This window comes from Strix uralensis, chromosome 3, assembly GCF_047716275.1.
Source record: "Strix uralensis isolate ZFMK-TIS-50842 chromosome 3, bStrUra1, whole genome shotgun sequence".
Classification (NCBI taxonomy): domain Eukaryota; kingdom Metazoa; phylum Chordata; class Aves; order Strigiformes; family Strigidae; genus Strix; species Strix uralensis.
Window position 1 is genome coordinate 93,717,776 of NC_133974.1, and position 24,891 is coordinate 93,742,666.

The following is a 24,891-nucleotide window of genomic DNA, read 5'->3' on the forward strand; positions in this document are numbered from 1 at the left end:
CTTGGGGCGAAACGTGCGAGCCGCGGGGGGCTGCAGTCCCGCGTGGGGCGGGCGGGGAGGTCGGCGGAGAGGCGCGCACGCCTTGGGGGGGGGGTGGGGGGGGTGGGGGAGGAGGAGGAGGGATCGCCGGGGAGGGTGGGACTTCGCCGGAGCGTCTCTCCCCGCGGCCGCGCCGAGCCGTTGCAGAGCGCCGGCGAGCGGGCGGTGGGGCGGGCGCTGGGCGGGGAGCGGGCGCTGCGCGGAGCCGCCGCTGGAGTGCGCGGAGCGCGGCCGCCGCCGCGCCGGGGGCCAGGAGCGCACGCCGCGCCGGCGGGGGACAGCGCGCCGCGGGAGCAGCCCTCCCCGGGCACCGGGACCTGCTGTTGGCTTGCCGCCTTGCTTTATCCTCTCGTTTAATTTATTTTTTCCCACCTATACTTTGATCCGCTGGGATTTTTTTTTTTTTCCTGCAGAGCCTCCCCCCGCCCCAGTTCCCTCCCTCTCTAGCCAGTTTGGATTTTTTTATCTTATTATTCTGCTTTTTTTTTTTTTAAGCGGTGGACAGAGAGAGGGAGAGAGAGGCAGAGAGAGAGAAGGCAGGAGGAAAACGCTCTGTTCGTCCCCTCCGCCACCACCACCACCCCGACTTGCGGAGAGGGGTCGGGCCGAGCGGCGGCGGATCAGCCCCTTCTCCCTCGGGGAGCCGCCGGAGGGGAGGCAGCCGCCGCGAAGAGGGGGCGCAGGAAAAGAGATGCATTGAAACTTTCCGCGCAAACTTTGGCGTGAGTGCGCGAAACCGAGCGAGCTCGGCGCGGGTGCCTGCCTGCCCCGGCGCGGGGAGAGCGGCCGCGGCCGGGCGCCGCTGTGGAGCTCGGACTGCCCGGCGGCGGGGGCCGGGCGGCGGCGGCGGGGCGGCCGCGGAGCCTGCGCTCGGCCCGGCGGAGCGCCCACCGAAAGCAGCACCGGGGGCCGGCGGAGAGCCGGGCTTATGGAGGGGTGAAACCGGAGACCCCGAAGAGGAACCCCCCTTCCCCCGGAGCCCCTCGCAGCGCCCGGCCGGCGGCACCCCAGGGAGCGGCGGCGGCGGGCACGGAGGCGGCGCGGGCGAGAGCGCGGCGGGGCGGCGGCGGGGCGGCGGCGGCGGCGAGGCGGAGCGCGGCGGGCCCCGCTCCGCGGCGAGCGCAGGCAACCATGAACTTTCTGCTCACTTGGATCCACTGGGGGCTGGCGGCGCTGCTCTATCTGCAGAGCGCGGAGGTAAGCGGCGGGACGGGGGCTTTGTGCCCCGCGTAACGGGGAGGGCGGCGGAAAATACTTTTCACCCCCTTTTTTTTTTCCTCAAACCCCCCCCCCCCCCCCCCCCCCCGTTGCCTCACACCTGCTCGGTGCGGTGCCGCCGTGCTGCTGGCACCGGGTCCGGGTGGGTGCCTGCAGCGCACACACGTGTCTGTGTGTGTGTGCAGTGCTGCAGCGGGGGGGGGGTGGGGGGCTTGGGGAGCGGTGCCCGACGCTTCGCAGGCCCCCGGAGCAACCGGCAGCGCCGTGCGGAGTGCCCGCGCCCGTGTGCGCGCCTTGCGCGCCCGCCCGCGGCGTGGGGCTCCCGGGGCCGTGGGGTCCCGCCGGGGCCGGGGCCGGGCCCGGGGCGCTGCGCGACGCGGCGGGGCAGCGAGGCAGCGCGCTGGCTTCTTGCATCAGCCTCGCCTCCCGTCCTCGGGTCTCCTGACATTGCAAAAGGGTCGGTATTTGCCTTGGGTCCCGGCTCGGGTTCGTGCCGCCGACTGGAGTTCAGAATGCCTAGCTGGAAAAACAAATAGAGATCAAAGAGGACAAAATGGATCCTGAATTTCTTCCAGGATCGAAAACAAAAAATCCAAATGCATATCTCGTGCACCGAGATTACAAAATCGCGCATTTTTCTCTTCTCTTCCTCCTCAGTCACTTTTACTTTTGCCTCATTGTCATTCCTGAGGGATTAGAAACCAACTCTTCCTCCTTTTCTTTTTCCTTTTTTTTTTTTTTAAGAAAAAAGAAAGGCAGTTTTCTGTGCAAACCTGTCCTATAAATCTGTCTGTTTCTGAAGAGTCAAGAGGGCTGTGTTGCCAAGAGATATTAAGGGGTTTAGACAGAGTGCCCACGTGAAAGTGGCTGTTGGCTAGGCGGGCATGGGTTACGTGTTAAAGGCTATAACAGGTTACTTCTCTCCTGCCGTTTCTCCTCGGCCCTGGAGAGAACGCGGGCCAGATCGTCTCCCACAATCGTGAAAATAAACGTCGCTTGCAAACTAATCAGTTACTCGCATTGTTTGTTCAGCACCGATGCTGGAAGGTAACTCCCCAATTAGGAGCCATTTCGGCTGTAACTGAAGTCATGCAGGCACTGCACGCTTTGTTTCTAGCCTGTTACATCTCTACTTTCTCCAGTGACAGCCGCACGTTAGGCTGTGCTCGATGGGAACCGAGGCGCAGCTCTCGCTCGAGTGTGGCAGCTCCGTGCTGCCTGCCTGCCTGCCAGGTTTGGCTCGTGGGACAATTCTTTCCGCTCTCCAAGACTTCTTTCACTGTCACCGAAAACGGGGGTTTCTTCGCCTCCCAGCTCCTCAGTAAACTTGTACGGTAGCGTCTGTTCTCCGGCTGTAGGTTAGACAACTCTGTGTCGGTGTCTAGTGATAATACCCTTTAACCCTCCCCTTGCTCCTACTCCCCTCCCCTTCCTCTTCCCCAGAGGAGGAAACGGCGGATCAGGTACAGTTCAGGTCTGTCCGTCCTCAGGAGTCGCGTAAAAGCTTCTTGCTGCCTTTTCTCCTAGGCAGGAGGATGGTGCCGATGAGAAAAGAAAGAGGATAACGATGAGAAAAGAAAGGGGAAAAAAAGTAGGGAAGAATTACAGGGTGTCAGTGAGGTTGGGGAGAAACGTTGCGGGGATAGATCCGTGAGAGATTGCGCGGTGTTCAAATAGCTGGGTGATGCGGGCCATATAAGTGCTCAGGCAGATCGACGGTGAGGTCTGCCCTTCGGTTCTGTCCTTATTTGTCCGTTGATCACCCGGGCACCACAGTGATGGGAACGTTAGAAATACCAGCAGATCTCACGTAGGCAGCTTGACGATGACTCTGGGCATGGCAGAAGGCATGACTCTTCACACCGGGACTAGGGCTTTGTGCTTGGATGATAATATTTGTCTGTACTGTTAATCTGGCTGTTGTGCTGAATGAAACCTATCTAGCTAGCCAGGCGCGTTGGAGAGCATTAAATAAAAGCCCTGGCAAAGGCTGAGTTGGTAAAGTGGGGTCCAACACGTGTCAGGCAGCTTTCCTGAAGGCGAAGGAGGAGGGAGGCAGGAGTCACGGTGCTCCTCTGGTGAAGGTGCCAGGGGGATGACTTCTTACTGAGGGAGTTGTTACGGTTGCTACTGCAGCAAGGCTGGGACGGTGGGAAATCATGTCACGGTCGGGGCTGGGAGGCGCTGGTGCCACAGGTGTCTGCCTCCGCTGGTGGCGATAGCCTTCCTGTGCAGCAGAGGGAGGAAGAGGTGGTTTTGCAGTGCCACCCTCCCAGCTGTTCACCTGTGCTGAGCTGGGGTGCATAGTCTTCATGCCCCATGGGGTCGGAGAGGTTGCATTGTTGTCCCCTTCCAGTCCCCACTTTCCGAAAGAATGGGGGACAGTGGGTTGTTCCCCATCTTTCTTTGTCTGCTGGTCGTGGCAGCAGCCTGGTGGCAGGTCACCCCTGACGAGGGTCTGGGAACTCTTCCCTTCCTGCCCTGAACTGCAGAGGGACCTCGGTACAGCAGCTGTACTGCCATAGGGAACAGGCAGTGATCAGACACTGAGGGAGGGAGAGCAAGCCTGTGACTAGACTGCTAATGATCGCACACCCACCAGGCTCCCTCCCCGCCTTTGGTGTGCCTCTGCACCAGGCCACGATGGGGAGCCACCAGAACCTGCTTCCCCAGCCCGTAGGCAGCCAGGACACAGCGGGTCACCTTCCCCAGAGCCGCTTCGGGCCTGTGCTCCGAGGACAGGCCGGGAGGAGGAGCGCTCCTTTGGGAGCAGGGGAGAGGGAAGCCCATGCTGATTCCTGAGCAACCCCAAAGCCGTTCTCCTGTCCATACTGCTCCGTGTCCGAGGTGACTTGACACTTGAGTGCTGGCAGCTCGTGGAATTACTGACCTCCGTCTGCATGTACAATGCAGGAGCGCAGCGAGTCCTGTTCTCCCCCCACCTTAAGTAGAAACCGCTGAGAAGAATTTCTAGCGCCTAAGACGAAAAGTGCCTTAACTCCTGTCCCAGAGTCCCTCTCAAAGTGGATGGATTGTTTGTTCCAGTCCTAAACAGTTACAAAGCTCTTTTAATGAGGCTGCACAGATTAGGGGGAGGGGAAGGGAGAGAAAGAGTGCTGGTGGTGGTGGTGAGGGGGGTGATGGTTAGAGAGGAATGACTTGATTAACCTTTTCTCTCCCTACAGAGAATAACTTGCTTTGGACAGGGACTGGGGGAGAAGGGGGACGGGGAAGGTGCAGACACATGAATGGTGTGAAGTGGGTTTATTTGTTAGGGAGAGTTTTACTCCACTGTGGGACGTGCATTTACTGTGACCTGCAAAGGGCACAGAAAGGAGCTTCCCCTTGGTCAGCCCCATTCCTGGGGACATTTATCCCACTCTCGAGCCCAGGGGTTGCTTCCACACCTTGCTGAAATGTTGAAAATCTATTGGAAGGAAATTGTGTTACAGAGCTGTTGGGTAATGCCAAAAGCCAGCGGAGGAGAGCGTGACCTTCAGGCACCCACCGAAGGGCACGCTCGGCCTGCTTGTCCGTTGGAACGCTTTTCGTTCCCCATTGCCCTGTCTGATCTCTAACAGACTGGTTTAAAGTGAGGCACAAGCCCCTGCCCTGCCTGCTGTTCTAATGGACAGGCTTTGAGGCACTAGCCACAGGTGAAAGGCGCTGCCGAAAGGGCAGAAAAGTTTCTTGGTATAGTGAGCAGAGAGTGTGTTACTGATAGTTCTAGAAAACCTTTTGGGTTTCTGCTGATAGCTCCCTTGGGAGCGCTCAGAAGCTCTCTGCAGACTTCGAACCGGTATCGTTTCGCGTCCTCAGGGTGGGATTGCAGCCCAGGTCTAGGTGAGTGCTGGGAGACTGTTCTGGCTCCTGCTCCAGTACATCAGGGGCGGGGCGAGGTGCTGGCCAGGCACAGGTGAGCAGTGAAAGTGTGTGGCTTGCTTCTGCTTCCCATCACCTGTGCACCCTGTGTGCTTGCATGTGAGGAGGTGGTGGGCTTGGCAGCCGGCTGGGCGGCCTTGCATAGAGAACAGGTAGAATGACCCTCAAGGTGTCTCTGAGCTGCTTTTGTTCAGTCCATCACGGTCATTCTGTGTGTGAACCAAAAATGCCTCTGCGAAAGGTCTTGGGGGCATTGTGACTTGGATAAACTGACTTGGCTCGTGATCCTCTTCCTGTGCTACGACACAGATTGAGGATTTTTTGCCCTTGATGCGGTTTTCTTTTGACCCATAGACTGTCAGGCGCTGAGTGGCTTTGGAAGGCCGCTGCAACCTCTGCTGCCTCCATTTTGTTTGTGCTGTTGCAGTGACCTTCACACTTTAGGAATGAAACTGTTCCTAGGAACCTGCTTTTTAAACTGTTGTCACAGCATGGAGGTTGGGCACACAGCCCTCTCCTTCCCAGAGAAGAAACAGATCCACACATGGGGTGGCTCAGGTCTGGGTTGGTGAGTTATGCCCAGGTACAGAAAGACTTTGGTTGAAATGAGAAGCAAGGAGTTCGGTCCGGGGGACCTGAGACAAAGGGAACTGTGCACAGACACAAAGAAACGGCTGGGAGAGGGGCTTCTAGGGCTTCACCGGCTCTCTTGCCCTCTCCTTTTAAAAGCTGACCCTTTGGGCTGCTCGGATGGTGGTGCTGCCTTGTGCACTGGGCTGCCTAGAAGACCATAGGTGGCAGATTCCTGTTGGGAACTTGGGGTGGACTTTGCCTGCTCAATTCAGTTCTGTCTCTGGCTACGAGATCAGAGGGCCTTTTTCTAAGCCTAAATGCAGCACAGCACTGATGAAGCAGTATTTTGTGAATATCACCATGCTCTCTTCAGGCCTCTGCTGAAAGGCAGCAGGTTCTGGGGCAGATGGCGTCACACAGGTGGCAACATACCTTGGAGAAGTGAAGAAAGCTGGGCATTTTTTCGGTTTTGGTTCAGAACAGAACAGCAGGGGGAAACCTGCCTTGGCTGGAAAGTTACGTCAGAGCTAAAACCCTCATGCGGCGCAGGAAGAGTGGAGTTTTTGTTTCACCTGGAATTAAAAAGACTTCCACCTAAAGTAGTGTAACGCTTTTCCATCCTGGTCTGGGGGTGGGTTACCTGTCACCACTCCTGCATGCGTCAGCGATTTGGAAATGTCCCTTGACCCAAAAGGCAGCAGGAGCGAATACAGAGCTTGGGGCCTTCATGGGTTTTGTCTGGAGGAAGCCACGGGGAGTGCAGGGACGGGAGCTGCGCTGCCACCGGGCCACGCCAGGGCTGGGGACCGCGACTGTTAGATGAGGGCGCGGGTTGCCCTCCCTTCCAGAGGAGAGGGGGGAAACCTGGGTGTTTTGGCGGTGTTGGTCGGCAAAGCAGTGCCGTCACAGTTAATCACCTTGAGACCCGGCCGGATACCAGCACCTCGGTGGCCACCACTGCTCAGGGACAGACATCTGTGACATCGAGAGGGGAGCGATGCCCTTTCGCGCCTGGCCGCTCTTCTCTCCCCTCTGCCCTCACGGGCCAGATTCACCTTTACAGGGAGAAACTGAGGCTTGGGGGAGGAGCACGGTGCCCGGGCCCACCGGTCACGTCAGTGGTAGAAGGTCACCCCTGTTATTTTTCTCCCCCGGGCCCAGATTTGCTCTCTGGTTTCTTGGTTTCTGTTCCCCGAAAGCTCCTCCCGAGGGACGCGTTTCTCCCTCTGGGGCCTCTCTGGGGCCCGCCGCGCCGGAGGCCCGGCCGCATCCCTCCCGCCTGCCCCTTCCCTCGGCCCGGGGCCGTCCCGCCCGCGCTGCCCGAGCCCCACTCGGCTCCCCGGGGGACGGGGGGGAACAAAAGGTCCCTCTGTGCCTGCCGGGGCGGCCGGAGGGGAGCGACTCCGCCCCGGCGGGCGCCCCCTCCCGCCGGGGCCTCCCTCCGCCGGGCGGCGGGCCCGGGAGCCCTCCCGCGCCCCGGGACCGCGTAACGGCTCCGTGTTGTGACTGATTTTTCTGTTATCTTCGCAGTTGTCGAAGGCAGCCCCTGCCCTGGGGGATGGGGAGCGGAAACCCAATGAAGGTAAGCGCTGGGCGGCTTCCCGGCGGGCGGGGGCGGCCGGGGGTTCGGGGGAAGGAGGCCAGAGCCCCGGGAGCCGCTGGCGGCCAACACCGCCACCTCCCGGGGAGCGGTGGCGACGGGAGCGGGGGGCTGCCGGCGGCAGGCGCCGCCGCCATTAACCCCTTGGCGGCGGCTGCGCCGCCCCCCACGCCCCCCGCCGTGGGGCCGGACCGTGGGGCCGGGCCCCGGGGCAGCCGCGGGGCCGGGGCGTGCAGCAGGGCCAGCCCAGCGCGCCGCTGGCTTCCCACAAGGCTGAGGGAAACTGCGTGCGTGCACTCGTGCACATACACACGCTCGTTTATATATATATATATATACACACACACATGCACACGCGTACACAAAGAGCTCAGTAGCGGCAAACAGTTTACTAGGGATTCGCTACAGTGCCGTAGGAAGGGATTTGTCATCTTCGCCGCCCTCCTCTTCCCCAGCAGTGCTGGCCGTGCCTGGCTGGGTGACCAGGGCTGATCCCCAAACAAAGGCAGAAGCAGCACCCCAACTCTTCCCAGACAGCCAGGCAGCAGGTCTCCGGGGGGAGAGAAGGAGAAGAGGGCAGCCCAGGATGATTTTCCGGAGTCGTGCCTCCTGACAGTCCCAGGTGTCCTCCTAGTCAGGGAATTGCTAAGCGCTGTACAGAGCCAGGCTCAAAAAATACACCCTTTTACTCCAGTTTCAGCTAGCAGGTTTAGCAGACTGGGGGGACAGTGGTGTGATTTGATAGGTTCTACTTAATTCATTACTGGTGGTCCAGTGCGGACAGGACCATTGCCTGGTGAGGGAACGAGGTGGTGACTCTGCAGCTGTTGTGATTTTGTCTCTCTGCGGCTGCCCAAAGGCCAGGCTGTGGCAGTGTCCTCTGCCTCCTTGGTTTGTGTGAGTAAATGTAGACCAGAAGAGCAGTCAGCCCCCAGACTAGTTGGAGACGCCTCCTGCAAGTGGCCTGTCCAGTGGAGCCCTTTGTGTTGCGGGAAGTTGGCTTTCTTTCTGCAGTTCTCAGTTCAGAAGTGGGGTAAAAGGGCTGTGGACTTTGAAGCCTTCAGGCCGAGATGATCATCAGCTGCTTTAAGACCATCCTGACTGTGTTTTCCCCATACCTTCATAGCAGAACAGACCACTTGCTGCGTGGCAGGGTCTGGCGAAGGTCTTGCAGGGTCCCCACGGGTTGTGACCTCCAGCGTTATTCCAGCTGGAGGTCAGCAGAGGGCTCTAGCAGTGTGGGCCCAGATTGGCTTTTTTTTTTGTCGCACTCCATTTCAATTTCGGTAGCTCTGTTGGTGTGACAGACTGCATGTGCGTTGCCAGAGGTTTGTGGCAGGCTGTGTTTGGGATAGGTGTCCATTTTGCATGGCCAAAATTTCTGATTTGCTGGTGGGCTGCCGCCTGTTGTGCTTGACCCTTGCTCCTGTCAACAGAAGTCAACAGAAGAAGGTTCAGTGACTCCAGAGGGATCAAGATGGAGCCTGCTGTGAGGCTTATTTTGGTAACCAGTCCTCTGCTGTTGGTAGAAAAGAGCTAGTGTCCTCATCTGTGCCATTTGTTGTGTCCGACTGCCTTCCTGGAGAGGGGAAGAATCAAACAGAATTTAATTCCCTGTCACAAGAGGGCTGATGGGATTGCTGGAGAAGTTGATCTGGCAGTGTGAGCAGTGAGACTTTGGTGCTATTGCCTTGGTGCTATTTCTGGTTCTGCGATGCAGATATATCTGTGAGCTAGAAATCAGGACTCTTGGCATGACCTTCCTGGCTCTACTTCTGCCCTGCTGTGTGACCTTGGAGGTACTCTCTCTGTACCTCAGTTTCTCCTCTGAAGAGGAGATGATGTGCCTGTGTTCCACAAGGACAGTCCTGTAGTTCCTTCCACTGAAGCTCTTGGGGGCTTTGGAGTTGGGGTGGAAGGTGATTTTGTGTCTTTGGCCATTCTGTGCTTGCTCTGAGATGTCAAGCTGTGACAGGTTTTTATTTGGGGTGGACTTACTTCGGTTGGAGACTGTAATTTTAGCTTCAGCCCCTACCCTTTTATGCTCAAGAGAGCCTTCCACATGTTTTGTGGCACGGGAAGTTGTAGAGGAGTCAGACAAACACTCTTTGTTTGTTCCACGAGAAAAGATTTTCTGGTATAAATAAAGGAAACCACCAGCATTTGTGGCTGCACTTTTATTTTTAAAAGAACAGTGTGTCTGTATTGCTGCTAAGCCATTGACGGGGAGGGAGGCAGAATGATCATAGACTTGCTCCTTTTCTAGTTTAGCATGTTTCCACTCAGCTGCTCCAAATTTGGACTTAATCCTGCCTGCTGTGGCTATGCCTGCCCTGAAGAGTTAATGTGGGCCCTGACTGAGTTTTAACCTTACTTCCCCCTCCATTCACAAAGAAGAATCTCTGACTCAAATCTGGAGGTGTTTTGCAGGGTAGGGTTGTGGGTTAAATGCGGGATTAGGTTTTAACGTGGGCTGAAGCCCAGATTGCAGGAAGGGAGCAAGCCAAGTGGTGTTAGTCCTTCGGTGACCTTCCTATGTTTCCCCATGAAAGACAGACCTTCTTCTGACCCTGACCCAACCAATGGAAAGGAAGCACAGACTGAATCAGCCAGGCAAAGTGTGGAATATGACTCCTGGTACATAGGAGTGAGTGTAGGTATGGTAGCAGGGGCAGGGCTTTGCTGTGAGGGTGACTGTACCTCAGTCATGCACTCCAGTTTGGGTGCTAACTGTGCAGATGAACTATGGAGCATTGCACAGTCTCCGTGTGAATGCTCTGTATCCAGCAGAATCAAGGCAATGCGCCTTTCATGGCAGGATTTTCTGACTGGCAGTTGGAGAAGGATTCCCAGTTTCCTTTTCAGAGGCTGATTCAGACTTTGGAAAATCATTATATGTTAAAGTAAAGGCAAAACCTCCCAGATTCTTTATGGGAAGGATTTGGTCCTGTCAAATCTCCCAGATCCCATGTATAGTCATTGGGGTGCAGCCGTGAAAGTAAAGGCTCTGCAAAAGAAGTTGAATGTGCTGTTCTGTGGCCAATCTGTAGTCCGGATTCTCTGGTGTAATCCAGTTGCTTGTGCAGTGCAAACATTTAGAAAGCCTGGCAGACATGAATCAGTTTCACTTCAGTTTTCTGCTTTGTTTCGGTTTCTGCCTCCTTTGTGCCCCAGACTACTGTGGTCAGCAGCATTTGATCTGCAAAGGTAACTGCCATTTTCCCTACCTCTTTTTTTCCCTCCCTCCCCTTGACGTAGGTTTGTAAGCATTTTTATCCAGAACTGTGCCTTTACTGCCAGAGTTCCCGGATCTTTTTTGCTGGCACAGCGTGAATAATCAACAGTGCAGTTCAGTGACTGTCATTGTGTCTGCAGAATTTCCCACATATTAAATTGTTCAACTTGTTGGAACATAGGCAGTGACTAAGGTCACTCCGAAGGGGAACGGGAAGGAGGAGGTAGCTGCAGACAAGATAGGAGAACAGACAGGAGGCATACTGCAGTTAAGAGAGGAGAGAAGAGGAAGGAAAAGGACAAGGAACAGAAACATGCTGTCTTCTAGACAAGGAATACCAGCAAGCAGTCCATGCCTGCCAGGCTACATTTCCCTTTCACGAGCCACTTTCTCTTTTAATAGCTGCTCACGCTCTCTGACACTTCAAACTCCCTGGATGGAAACTCCTCTCCTCTTGTACCCGCTCTCAGCACTATGGCACTGTCAGCTCTGCATGACCTAGAATTAACTTTCAACAATTAACTGCGGGCTGTGAGCTCCAAGCCCTGCAGCTTTTGCATTTTTGTGGCAAAGTAACCTTTATGCCAGTTTGTCACAAGTTCAGGGCACTTCAGAAACGCTTACTGGAGACCATTTTTTTCCATGATGCAAGCAGTTTGCTCTTATCACTCAGAGTTATCAACCTTGGTGCTGTAGGACTCTGCATACTGTGCAGGTGGATCATTATAGTGCATAACAGCATGGGGCAGGTACTATCTTTTCGTGCATACTCTTATCCTCTGATCCATTTGAGACATCCTCCTTTGCCTGTGTGCTGGTAGAGCTAGGAGGCCTGGAGGGCTCCAGGTACTCACTGTTTGCAGAACTGTACTAGCAGCTGGATTTTGTGCGTGTGTACTTATCTATCCTATCTCTCATCTCTTTAAACCTCTCTAACCCTTGACCAAGCAGCAAAATGAAGCTTTGGCAAGAGACTGGGAAACATTGAGAAACGCTTGTGAAATCAGTGCAGATCGCAAGCAGTTAGTGTTTGCTCCATTTGTAGGAAAGGCAGGGGATAATGACAGATCCGCCCTGTTCCCCCTCCCACACTGCCTTGTTGTGGTTCTGTAGCCAAGTATATGGTCTAGTTAATCCTGGGGGTGCTGTGGGCTTGCTTTGAGTCTTTCAGTGGGTGGCTTGATTCCTTGGTCTGGGAAAGTGGTCAGTGTGGAGACACGGAGGCTGTGACTTGTAGCAGGTGCTGTCGTAGTTCAGAGGTGGCCTGTTGAGGTGGATGTTCTGTGTGGGAAAAAGAGGTAGCGGACAGGAAGAGTGAAGATACGTGTATTGTTCAGAACCCTCTGCTTGTTCTCCAAAGTGTCTCTGCATCGAGGTCTGTAGAAGGGATGCTTCTGGCTTATCACCTTGTTTTCTAAAACCCACTGGGGCAGCCACTGGCTGTTTTGAAAGGGGGTAAAAGGCAGACTAGTGAAGGACCTTAATCCAGAGCACAGATCATCTGCAGCAGCCTCAGGTGCTTTTTGGCTGAGCTAATATGCTTAGTGGCAGCATATCCGAGAGTATGGGGGATAAGTGAGGATGGGGTTTGAGGAGGAGGCACCTGTGGGATGCGTCATGGTGCCAGGGAGGCAAATAGTGATGCTTTCTTGTCTTTCTTGCCTCTGGCCTGAAGCAGCGGTAGGAAGAGATTGTCTTTCTCTCAGAGACAAAGGACTTAGGCCTGCAAGACTGTAAGCGGAGAGTATAGGGTAGATGTGTTGCAACTGTCTGGCTCGTTTTAAGGGGCGAAGTGCTAGGTGTTCTTGAGCTAAGTTTGCATTAACTTATTCCCTCCATTCCTCCTTTTAGTTATCAAATTCCTGGAAGTCTACGAGCGCAGCTTCTGCAGGACAATTGAGACCCTGGTGGACATTTTCCAGGAGTACCCTGATGAGGTGGAGTACATATTCAAGCCATCCTGTGTGCCTCTGATGAGATGTGCAGGTTGCTGCGGCGATGAGGGCCTAGAATGTGTCCCTGTGGATGTGTACAACGTCACGATGGAGGTGAGGGCCCAGCTTGCAAGCTGGCATGCTTGGGTGGAAGGAAGCAAGTCAGCCATCACAGCCACCCCAAGTCCCAGCTCCCAGCTAATTCAGAGCAAGGGCAGCCTACCCCAGGGCACTGGAGATTATTGGATCAGGAGGGCTCACCTCTCTCCTGACCCTTGTGCCCAGCATTACACCATGCAGGGTTAAAAGATGAGTTGCCCGTGTCTGTTCAAGGCTAAGAGGAGAACCTCTTTTTTGGCTCTGACCTTGCTAGTGCCCAAATCCAGTAGCTAGGAGCACGCAGAGGAGCATTCCTGTAAAGGAGCACTTTGTGCTTAGAGAATGCAAAGCAGCATTTCTGATGCTGTTATCTCTTGGGCCCTTGCTCTGCGTTTGGTCCACACAGCTGTGGCTCTGAAGGCAGCTGAGTAGCGCAAAAGGGGAAAGCCTGTCAGTACTCTCCTGGAGGGCATGTGAGGTCAGCCTTTACCAACAGAGCAGGGGATTTGGGTCATTAGCTACATTGGCACAGCAGGGGTGGAAAGGGGCTCTAAGAAACACACTGCTTCAGTGTCAAGTGGAAAAGCCTTTCTGCCTCTGGGCGTCCTCCTTTGTTTGGAGGCTGCTGAATTCATTCCTTGGAAGACAACAGAGATGGCGGAGATAGCAAAGGCTGGACACATGGGGAAGACGGCAAACTCTGCTTTAGAGAGCTTTGTCTGCCAGCCTGGATGCCAGCTTGGGACCACAATGATGTTGGTGCCCATTACCCTTAACCCATAGCTCCCTCACCTACTTTTGCCCCTCAGCCTCTTGAATGGCCACTGTAAATATTGCCATCACTTTTTGATGTGGATGAGAGACATGCAGGACTAAGTGATTAACCAGCAAGCTCTTTTTACTTGTCATTTGAGCTGTGTTTGAACTCTGGTGGAGAACCTGTCTGTGCCCTTCCATGGTTCCCCATACTGCTTTTCCACTAGCAGGCTCCAGCCTGGGCCAGAGCATACTAACACGCTGTAGCTGGGGATGGTTTTCTTCCTACCATTCCTTGCTGAATTACAGATTTTGGCCGGTATGCCCACATTCCTGTAAAGGATCAGAGGTGCTTGAGCAGATCTCTGGTGCAAATGCTAGAGCTAGTGGTCCAGCCAGGTTCTGGGTTGAGAGACTGTGACAATACATGCTTAGCTTCTAGTACAATTTCCCTGGAGGCACCTGGGGCTGGGGGAACAGGCAATGTCTGGCTCTGCAGGACTGTTTTAAGCACAGATCACCAGATTTACTTTGTGTGTCAAGTCACTGAGAAAGTGAGATGTCAGCTGGGAAGGAACGGTGGCTTAGGGAAAAGGAGTCAGATATGGAATTTTTGCTTTGGCCCTTTGTGTTAGACTGAAGCATGCTTCTATGTGAAAGCAGGCTGGATACTCTGTTACTGTCTCTAGCATCGACCAGGGACGGCTCAGTGAGAACCTTGCTGTGGTGTTATGCCCTCTCCCATGCCTGTCTCCAAGGCAGTCCACCAGTGCTGGCACCTTGCATGCATGAGCAAACAGAGCTTTGGCACGAGTCTGGTGTTGCCGCTTGCTTGTGATCAAAGGCCTTTGCTGCCTGGGAGAATGGGGCCTCAAAGCCAGCTCAGACTCTGTCGTGCTCTTCCCAGGAGCACCTGGGGTGCAAATGCTTTGCTGCGCAGCAGGCTGATTTGGAGCTGTGAATATAAATAGTGAATGGGCGGTGACCCTCTCTGTTTCTTTCATTCCAGATCATGAGAATTAAACCCCATCAGAGTCAGCACATAGCGCACATGAGCTTCTTACAGCACAGTAAATGTGACTGCAGGTGAGAATGGAGCAGCACTGGTTCCTCTTGCAATAAACTTATTCTGAGCCTTTCCTTTTTTCTGCCATTGGGTTGGGACTGTTGTCCAGAGGCTTCTGCAGTCTCCTCAGTTGGTTTGCAGTGGGATGGCTGAGCCTGGGAAAAGAAGTCCTTTGCTGGCGAGGCTCCTCCATCTCTAGATATCACAGGTGGACAATGCTAGCCTGCAACCTGGGGTCTTTTGGCACTGGCTGCCAGCGAGGTGCACCAGGAGAGCAAACACTTTGAGAAGGACCAATTAACCTGTGCCATGGGTATTCCACAATGCCAGCTGTACATGTCCTTCCCTGGACTTGGTGGGAACTGGGGATAGTACTGGAAGCATATCTGGTAAGCTCCCTTCTAATGAAGCCTTTGTTCTCTCTTCCCCCACAGACCAAAGAAAGATGTCAAAAACAAACAAGAAAAGTAAGTGACAAGCCTTTCCTCCTTTCTCTTTTGGTGGTTGGTTGGCATTTCCTCTCCCCACTGCCCCTTGCCCTTTTCTTTGGTTGGAGATACTCACTTTGAGAAGGTGTTTTTGGAAATGGCATATGGTAGTGCATGGGGCGACACTCTGAATCCGTTCCAGGTGGGCACAGAAACCCAGATCTGACGGTCCTTCCTTCATACCCCAGACCTGGAGCTTGCATGACCCACAGCCATGGCAGTCATTCCTAATGCTTTATCCCGAGTCAGGGAAGTCCCATCGTGTGTGTCCTACCAGAATGGATTCAAGGTGCATCCCCCATTCTCCCTTCCCTCTTCCTGGGGTGTTTCTGGTTACTGCAAATCGCTGCCTTTCTTTATTATTAATTTTTTTCTTGCTGCTTGAGTGAGTACTTGCTGGCTTCTTTCACAGCAGCTTGGGTAGGAACTCTGCTGGCTACAGGGAGAGGTGGCAATAGAGGCCTGGTGGAGGCAGGACTGATGCCATGAGGGATGTGACGCTGGTTTTGGTTGGGTGGGGGCCCAGGAGGGTGTAAAGGGAGGTGGATAACCTAATTGGGTCTCGGTGGAGGCTTTCATGAGAGGTTTTTTCAGTCTAATGGATTTGCTCTGGTGACCTGAAGGAGGTTAAGGGACAACCTTCCCTTCCTTCCTCCCCAAAGTTAAAAGGTTGTGGAAAGTAGAGAAATAAGTTCTTGTCCTGCAGTAGTTGCAGGGCCGATCACAAAATGTGGAACAGCATCGAAAAGAAAGTGACCTCTCTGGGTGAGAGGGTCAGCTGGTCTGCGGATGGCTGGGGTAGTGACTCTGCCGTTTAGAGGTGTGGAGTTGAAGCGGAAGGGGGTGAATATTGGGAGATGAGGCTGAAACAGAAACAGAGAGAGCAAGTGGGAGAGTGAGAGAACTTCTTTCACCCCTCTCCTGGTGGTTGTATATTTCTAGCTGCCTTCCAGCCTCTCCTCCTTCCCCTGGAAATCTGCTCCTGGCTGCATCGGGCTGTGTGCAGCCAACAGTCCTCTCTGTGCGGGGCCGTGTCGGGGACGGTCGGTCTGCGTGGCTCTGTGGTTTGAAGGTGTGCGAGAGTTGGGTCTGTGTGAACTCTGGTGAGGATGGGGTGTGGGTGAAGCAGCTAGCCCGGACTGTGTTGCATTCCCTTTCCTCTTCTAACAGCACCTTGCCTGCTCTTTGCTGGTTCTGCACTCCCTGGGGAAGGAAGGGAAGGGATGGGAGAGATTGGTGTGCTTTGATTTGTGCTGGATTGAAAGTCTGTTTATATTGGTGCCCCTCTCCTCCCTTCAGGTCGATTTTCCTTCCCTCACCGCCTCCCTGTGACTCCAGACATGTAGGGCAGAGGCTGGGAGCAAGCTGATGCTCTGACACTCATTCCAGTGAGACGACTTGAACAGGGCCTAAGAAACAGCTATGGTGCTGTCCCTTCTGTCCCCCCATGTCCCCTTGACAGCTTCCTCCCAAGGCCAGGGAACAAGGGAGCCTTTGCTGAACTGCCACAGTGCTGGGCCTCACTTGCCTGACAAGCCCTGGTGCTTTGCCTAGGGCCTTCTCCTTGCATGTCTCTCCCTTGGTCCTGTGCTAACGTGGCTCAAGGAGCAGCGCAGGCTCCAGCCTCCCTCCCTCCCTGTGCTCTCACCGGCCTGTAGGGATCCATGGTTAGTGTCCAGGTTAGTGTGCCTGTCTCAGCTCCTGCCCAAGAGTCGTGAGCAACTGGTGAATTTTTCAGAATGGAGTCAGTACCTTGGCTCTGTCTGCTTGTCTGTCTAGCAGATCCATGTGGAAGGTGAGAGGAGGGAGGGAGAGGAGGGAAGATCTGAAAGCTGCTTGCTGGTTATCTCCTGGGTGTCATAACTAGGTCAGGCCTCCCTCTTTCCCTTTCCCTACTCAGGATGGAGACTGCCAGAGGGGATGTTAGCAGACATCCAGGGAGGTCTCCTGGAGTCCTCCAAACCACAGGCAGGAGCTGGGGTGGGTGACCAGAGCCTTTGGGCTAGATAGCCCTCTCCCACACAGCACTGCTTGTAGACCAGGTCTCTCCCTTTGTCTGCGGGGTGGTGAGGCCAGGCCCCCTTTGCTCCCATCCCAAGGCAGGATTACCACCAGCCCTGCAGGAGAGCTGCTGGAGCTCAGCTGCCCCCTCCTAGGCCCGGTGCCGGGCAGCGTGTCAGGTCAGAGCCGTTTCCTTTTCCCCAGGGAGAGCCCCTCCGCTCAGGTTACCTCTTGTCAGTCAGTGTGCGCCTGCGCTTGTCGCCTGGAACGGTTGTCTGCACTCACTGCGGTCGTGTGACGCTTTCACGAAGCTTTCTGTTCCTTCCCCCTCACCCTCTGTCCCTTTCCTGCTGCCCCTCTCTGGAGGGGGCAGGTACCCTCTGAGGCTCCTGCAGATCTGCCTCTGCTGGCAGCAACCCTGCTGGAGGTGGTCTCTGCTGAGTCTCCTGGCGTTGGCTTGGCTGTGGGCAGGCTGGTTGTGGTGCTGACAGGAGCGCAGGAGGGCCGGTGAACGTGTGTGCGAGGTGGAGATCTGTGCTTCGGCCCTGGGACTTGCCCTCCAGTCCTGCCTCATGTGCTTCCCCCCTCCCAGCAAGGCACATGGCTGTATTTTTTTTCCTCTTCTTCCTTGCGTTTTCTTCCGTTTTCTCTCTCTCTCCCCCTTTCTTTCCTTCTCTCTCTCTCTCTTTCTCTGTTTTTTTGTTTTTCTTCCAGAAAATCAAAGCGAGGAAAGGGGAAGGGTCAAAAGAGAAAGCGCAAGAAAGGCCGGTACAAACCACCCAGCTTGTACGTTTGTGTCCTCTGCTTGTAGACTCTCTTCCCTCCTGCTCCCCAAACCAATCCGCCTGCTTGCTGCTCACTCAAATCTCACCCTCCCCTCCCAGTCACTGGTGGGCTGCAGATCCTGCAGGGGCAGCACTGGTGGTGGCACTGCTCTGGCACTAAGGGTATCTCAGGGAAGGTGGCTTTAGCTTGCTTGGCTCTCTAATCATCAGTGGTGACCATTTTCCCAAGGTGTGAGAGTGCAGGTGGGTGGGCGAGCGCCCTGCACCTCTTTTCCACGCCTTACGGTTGCCACTCTGTCATCCGCTTTCCCCCACTCCTCTTGTGCCCTCACTGCTACAATGACTGGTGACAGGCAGGCTGGCATCTGCCGTGTGTGCGTGTGTGCGTGCGTGTCTGGTGGAGTCATAGGCGGAGAGGAGAGGTGGGATGGCGGGAGGTCGGAGAGGGGGTGCTGGGGAACTTGAGGGGGGGCTCTCTCTCTTTTTTTTAATCTCTTTCTGCTGGATTTGGTGGCTTCTCTCTCCCTGTCTTTGTCTCTTTTGCTCTGCCTCTCTCACGGTGGTTCACAGAATTCTGCATTGTAAATTCGTGGCCCCTCTGTAGGAGACATCTAGGTGGCAAGGTTGGGGTGGGGTTTACAGAAAACAGGGCAGTGCTGGCTGCAGGGTAAGCATGTGATGCTGGAGCCCAGCTGCTTTCTAGGGGAGGAGAGACCCTGTATATTTAACTCATTTAGCTGCTGGCCTCTTTCTACTCGAATAGCCCACTTCAGAGAACGCCTTTCATTGATATGTCAATAGCTGGTTGGGACCTCTCACCTTCCCATCCTTGCTTTCCCCTTCTTCCTCCCTCTGGCCTGTGCCGATGGATCCAATGCAGCATTTGTGAATACTGTGCAGAGAGCCGTTTTCTTTTTCTTTACGCTAATGCAAGGGGGTGCTGTCCTGGGGCTGCCGGGGTGCTGCTGGAAAATCCATCAGCCCGCGACGCTCCAGTGGGCAGCATGGGGACTGTGGGAGGGGGCAAGGGGATTGCTTTGATGTTTAGGGTGTTGCATGTGTATTTTCTTTCTGCTGAAGCTCTGTAGCTTAGACATCTTTCCTTTTGCCTTTTTGCAGTCACTGTGAGCCTTGCTCAGAGAGGAGAAAGCACTTGTTTGTACAAGATCCCCAGACCTGTAAATGTTCCTGCAAATTCACAGACTCACGTTGCAAGTCGAGGCAGCTTGAGTTAAACGAGCGCACTTGCAGGTTTGTGTCCTGAAGGATGAAAGAGAAACACACAAAGAGAAAGAGAGAGAAAGAGAAAGAGAAAGAGAAAGAGGGGGGAGCTTGCTTCCTGCTGACTTCTGGCACCAGTGCTATATGATTACTTCTTTTCTCTGTCCTATGTGGGCCAGAGGGGCTAACTGAGATGAGGACAGAGTTTCCCTGTGTCAAAGGGCGGCTGTGCGTTTCAGATGTGCTGTCAGGACTTGGACGGGGGCGGCTCCCAGAGACAGAGTGTTTGTATCTGAGGTATCCTTTCCTGTAGAACAAGATAACGGAGTTCATGTTGCTGAGGTAGCAAGGGGGGGGGGGGGGCGGTCTGTAGCCCTCTGTACGTTATCTGTATGCAACTGACAAAGAAGAATCCTTATTTGACTGGGATTTGACTACCCCTGTCTTCCAAGCCCTTTTTATGTGGCTTGTAGACACTCTGCTGTGTGCAGAGTGAGGAAAGCTAGGCCAGGAGCCTCCCTCAAGGCTGTCCCCACATTCTCCTTTGTCTCTTCTTCTAAAAGCCGGGAACAGCACCATGTCCTCTTCCACTGTACTCACAGTTCCCCCATGTCTCGGCCGGAGCTGTGGTTTGAGGGGCTGCACTCAGGGCTGTGATGTGGGATATGACAGGATTAAGTCTGTCTCTGGGTGAAGGCAGGCAGAGGTCTGTATTTCAGGTGCGAGATGGGAGATGCAAAGACACTGTGTGTTAGTGTTTGTTCAGAGATCCATGCTGTGCATGTGTCATCGGAGTGCTACCTGTCACACACCATCTGTGGCATAGACATGCACAGAAACTGATTCCTGGTTCTCACCTGAGTGCTTTGGTGAGTGCAGTGGGGTCTCTTAACTAGCACCAGCTGCGTGTGCATCTCTAGTGTGGGGTCATCCTACCTATCCAGAGAGAGACATAGAAATGGGGTTGCTAATGAACCCTTGGCTGTGACTGAACTCAGGTCCCTTTCACAGAGATCTAGGAGATTCCTTCTGTTGAGAGTATTGCAGTGGCAGTGACTGGATGGGAGAGAGTAAGGGAGAGAGATCCAGGGTCCTCTGTGGCTACATCCTGAAAGAGGAGACATCCATTTGCCTCCATTTGCCTGCCTGGAACTGGCTAGGTGACTAAGATTGCTACAAGTATTGCAAGTGCTTCCTTTAGGTACGAAAATGCTTTGTGCCCAAACCAGAGAGGTGTTGACACTGCCAGCGTGGTGGAAACTGCTCTGGATGCAGAGGAATTTTCTGGGGTGCTGTAATTTCTGTGGAAAAGTAATTGATGGAGGGGCCAGAGTAGAGCAGCTTCTGGAGTTAAACTTCTCCCAGTGAGCATAACCCCTGAAGTGTGAGACCAGACCTAACTTTGGCCTTTTACCTCTGCTCCTGTTCCAAACCAGAGAATAACTGGAAATTACCCTACAGAGTTTGAAGGGTGAGAAATAGTAACAAATACAAATTAAAAACGAACAATACCCCAAAGAAGTCATGATGGCAGAAGGGGTTTACTAGTTTCTCTTACTAGTTCCTCTCTGTGGTGGGATAATTGGCACTAAGGGAGGTTTCCAGAGTTGGTGTGTTGGCCAGAATGATAGGAAGCAGTCACAGGAAGTGGGTAGTTTATCTGCTTCCAGATAAAAAGGTGGTTAAGCTGAAGTTCCTCACGCTCTGTCTTGTAGAATTAGAATTGGGCCCTACAGGGGAGGGTAAATCCTCATTTTTCCTGCTGCTTCTTTGGGCTGCTGCTGCTGTTTTCTAGTGCTAACCTCTGCTCATGGCAGCTAGTGGAATGAGAGGCACTTTTCACCTTCTTGCCTGCATGAGGCCTTGTCTGCACTGCTTCCAACCCAAACAACAGGCTAGGTGGAGAGCTGAGGGAGTGTGTTTTTCTGCATGCGTTGCTTAGCCTTGTTCTTCTGTGTGTTTGTGTGTATCTATGTGCGCATGGTGTGAGAGGGTGCAAACGAGACACTCAGCTCATCTGTGAGGAAGCCTCTGATTCTGCTTCTAAATTTACCCCTGTACCAGTATCCCCCACCCCGTCTAGGTGAGCCTGGGGAATAGAATTCATCGACCCATTCCTGGGTCGAGATTCTCAGCTGTTTTGCCCCATCTGCACAGCACTTCACCCCACCAGTGACGTCATGCCATGTCTTAACACCATGTGCTCTTAAACGCATTAGCCACCTCCCTTCCTTCCCTTCCATGTCCCGACTGCACCCCCATCACAAACATTAACCCCTCCTCTTTTTTCCTTCCCTCTCCTCTCTGACAGATGTGAAAAACCGAGACGGTGAGCAGCGGAAAAGAAGGGGGAACAGCCCTGTTTCTGGAGCCTGATTTCTCGCCTGGACAGAAAAAAACAAAACAAAACACTAATCCAAATGAACCCTAAAAATGAAGGATCGGTAGAGCACAGCACTTTCAGTACGGACGATGGACTCCGGAAGGAACATTCCCCAAGGCACCCGCCGCACAGAATTCACCTTTGGGTTTTGAACTGTTTTATTTTATTTTTCTTTTCATGCTGCTAAATAACAGAGCCAGGAAGACTATAGGGGTGTATTTGATGGGTTTTCCCGTGCATACATATATATGTGTGTATACATGCATATACATATATATATATGTATATATATTTTAACCACATCTATATATACATATATGTATATCTTAACCACACACACACACACATATATATATAATATATATATATACTGATTATTTTTTTTAACATTGCTAATGTTATTGGTGTCTTCACTGGATAATACTCGACTGCTGTGGACACAAGCGGGCTACTTGGGGCATAAGAAACAAGCTAAGACTGGACTTGAGTAGAAGCGCTGGGTGTAAACTTCTTAACTCTAACTGACTTGTGCGGCCTCCGCTGTTTCTCTGTAGAGTGTGCTGTACCACAAACCACCTTCTCCTTGCCTGGGACAGGGAGGAGAGGTGATGGAGAGGATGGGCAGGGAGTTCCAAAGAGCGGCATCCTAGGGTGCGATGGGTCAAAGGCCAAGGAAATGGCCGTCTGCGTGATCAAGGATTCCTCCTCCCCTCTCTTCCCCCAACCTTCGCCCTTACTCGTCTCATAACCTGCCTGCCTTGCTGGGACATGGGATGTCAGTGTACATTTTGCGTTGACTTTATTCACTATAGAAACTTTGCCAGAGAGACATGCTGGCTTCTCTTAAGGATGGTGGGCAGCTGATGCACGCTAACTTTCCATTCAAGGAAGTATCACAGGAGTCTAGATTTCCCGCCCTTGGTGGCTGCAAAAGGACACAAGGCCTTCAGTGTGCTGAAGCAAGAATGGGGACCGGTGCATAGCCACACAGTTGTTCAGCACTGTCTGCTTTCTTCATGCACAGAGCTGCCACTCAAGAGCATCCAAGATGCTTATGGAACATTTCTGGAAAGGGATATTAATCAAAAGTATATACACAGTAGGGGGGTGTGTGTGTGTATGTGAATGTGTGCATTTGTGTCTGTGTGTATGTGTGTTTGTGTTTTTCTCTTTTTTATATATATATATTTATTTTTATACATATATATATATAAAAAAATAATATATATGTATGCCAAGATTGAAGGGGGGAAAAAGAAAGCAACTTTTGCTGCCTTCAGTTTGCGTGCCCAGTGTGAATGACCCTTAAGAACGTCAAGATTTTTTTTTTATGACGTACTGTAAATATCAGGCCCCTTTTCCATGTCTTGGGCTGGGGAATCAAACGTGAAGGCAGCTGGAATCCCTAAGCCATGTCTGAGAATCTTGGCTATGTGTGTATCTGCAATATACGCTGTGGTGTATGTGAAACCCACCTTACACATGCGCGCACACACACACCCCCCTGAAAGCGTGTTTGTACATCTATGTGGATATATATAATCTAGTTCTGTGATTAAAATTATTAATAATAATAATAATAATCAAAAAGGTACTCGGTCTGTGTCAGAATGCTGCCAAACATCATCTGCAATTGAATTTTCAACGCCTGATAATGTACAACACGGAAAGCTTCCAAAAAGACAAGACAGTCTAAAAACAGACTCACAACAAGTGACTACTAACCACTAGGAACTCCCCATCCGACTGATGGCTTTCAGAAGGAGAAAAAACACAAGGGTGGGAGCTTGCATCTGCAATGTGTAATACTCATGCTGCATCGTGCGCAAGACAGAGGCTTCCGATGGGGGGGAGGGAAGAGAAAGTGTTTTATATACTTATTTAATATCCCTTTTTAAATTAGAAATTAAACAGATAATTTAATTAAAGAGTAGGGATTTTTCAGTATTCTTTGTTAATATTTAATTTCAACTATTTATAAGCCGTACCTCCTTTTTTTTTTTTTTTTATTTGTACTGGTTGTGTATAAATTTAACCTTCCTGTTGTCCCGTCCCATCTCTCCCCAATTGTTGGCAGAGTCAGTAGCATGTTATGGGCAGTTATTTAATTAATTTCTCTAACACCTACCCCTACACATTCCTATTGAGACAAGGGTTAGATATACATCTACATACTATATATATATTTGGCTATGTGTTTGTATATATATATATATGTTTATGTATATGTGTGATTTGGATTAAATAGACACTACGATTTTTTTATATATGTAAAAAGAAGAAACAGGAAAAATAGAAAATTCTACATCTTGAATCTCTCTCCTTTTTAATTTTAATATTTGTTATCATTTTATTTATTGGTGCTACTGTTTATCTGTAATAATTGCGGGGAAAAAAGATATTAACACTACATATTGTGTCTAGTGAATTTTTTCAAGATATTCCTTAGTACATATTTATTTTTAAACAAAGAAATTACAGATATATCTTAAAAAAACAACGACGACGACGACAAACAAACTTTTTTTTGTATTAAAGAATTTAATTCTGACCTTGATTTCCTTTGCCTTCTCCTTCTGCCTTGCATCCTGGTTTTCTTCCATTGTGTAATAGATGCTCCAGCATTGCCTCTGGAGGCTACAGGGCACCAGCAACCTGCCAGTCAGACTCGGATTTGGGCCCAGAGCCTCCAAAAGCATCTAGGTACCTAAAGCCCGTTGAAATGAATGGGAGGTAGGCACCAAAATACTTGCATGGAGCTCAGCCTGAGTTCCTCACTCAGTGAGAAGAGGGTGGTCTGATGGGCAGGAAGCGGGGGGCCAGGACTCCTGGGTTCCTTTCCAGCCTCTGATGCCAAGGAGCACAGTGATGGTCCCAACCCTGCCTCTGTCTTATCAGGAGCCAAGCCCCATGTGCTAGGCACCATACAGGCATGAGTAGATGCGGTCCTGGTGGAGCTTAAAATCCAAGACGAAAGTAGTGGTCTGAGCCTGCCCTTCACTGGTAATGGACTTGGTGTTTGCAACTGGAGCAGCGTGTATATAACCCACTGCCAGTGATGGCTCAACAAGACCTCACCTGGACAACGCTGAACGAAGAACTGTGAGGGATCTTGATACCGTTGCATCTTTTGTGATGCACTTTGGGGTCTTTGGGAAGAAAAACTCTTTGGAAGTGGTGTCGTTTCCTCATCAGCCGTGGAGGTGAGTGTATCACATGTCAGTCTGGCCACGCTGGAAAGGAGCATACAGGATGTTCCTGGATGCCTGGGAGGTGACTCATCCATGTTAATACAGACCACTGAGTTCATGGCTGCCTCCATCCTGCTCTTGTGAAGGTAAAGGATCTGGCTTTTATTTAGCATGGACTTGGGTAGCTCAACAGGTGGATCTGCAGCCACAGCCTCTGCTGAGAGCAGAGTGGAGGAAAGAAGATGAGTACTTGAGGAGGGCCTGATTTGTCTTGTTCAGTATCATCTTGTGGAGTGTAGCAGTGAGGTGAGAAGGTGAGTGGGGGCCATCTGTGGATGCTGCTGTGCGAGGAACCCAAGGAGTTGCCTTCCTTGCATGTTCACCACCGGCTTTTAATTTGGGGAGATCTATGGGCTATTT

At 52.5% G+C, this 24,891-nt stretch overlaps 1 protein-coding gene across 9 annotated transcripts; it reads left to right on the forward strand.

The window, feature by feature from the left end:
• The first annotated feature begins 205 nt into the window (after positions 1–205).
• VEGFA (vascular endothelial growth factor A) lies at positions 206–23,837 on the forward strand. Of its 9 annotated transcripts, none has more exons than XR_012628236.1 (9): positions 206–1,236; positions 7,243–7,294; positions 12,399–12,595; positions 14,346–14,422; positions 14,837–14,869; positions 15,033–15,179; positions 16,190–17,677; positions 18,796–18,927; positions 21,209–23,837. XR_012628236.1 is itself a non-coding variant. In XM_074863420.1 (9 exons), the coding sequence occupies exons 1-9, from the start codon at positions 1,171–1,173 to the stop codon at positions 21,228–21,230; spliced, it is 798 nt and encodes a 265-aa protein (XP_074719521.1). In that variant the 5' UTR covers positions 206–1,170; the 3' UTR covers positions 21,231–23,837. The 9 variants fall into 9 exon arrangements, 6 of the variants coding, with proteins under 6 accessions (XP_074719521.1, XP_074719522.1, XP_074719523.1 ...); XM_074863420.1 differs by having other exon boundaries at positions 17,606–17,677; XR_012628237.1 differs by lacking the exon at positions 15,033–15,179.
• Positions 23,838–24,891: the final 1,054 nt, after the last annotated feature.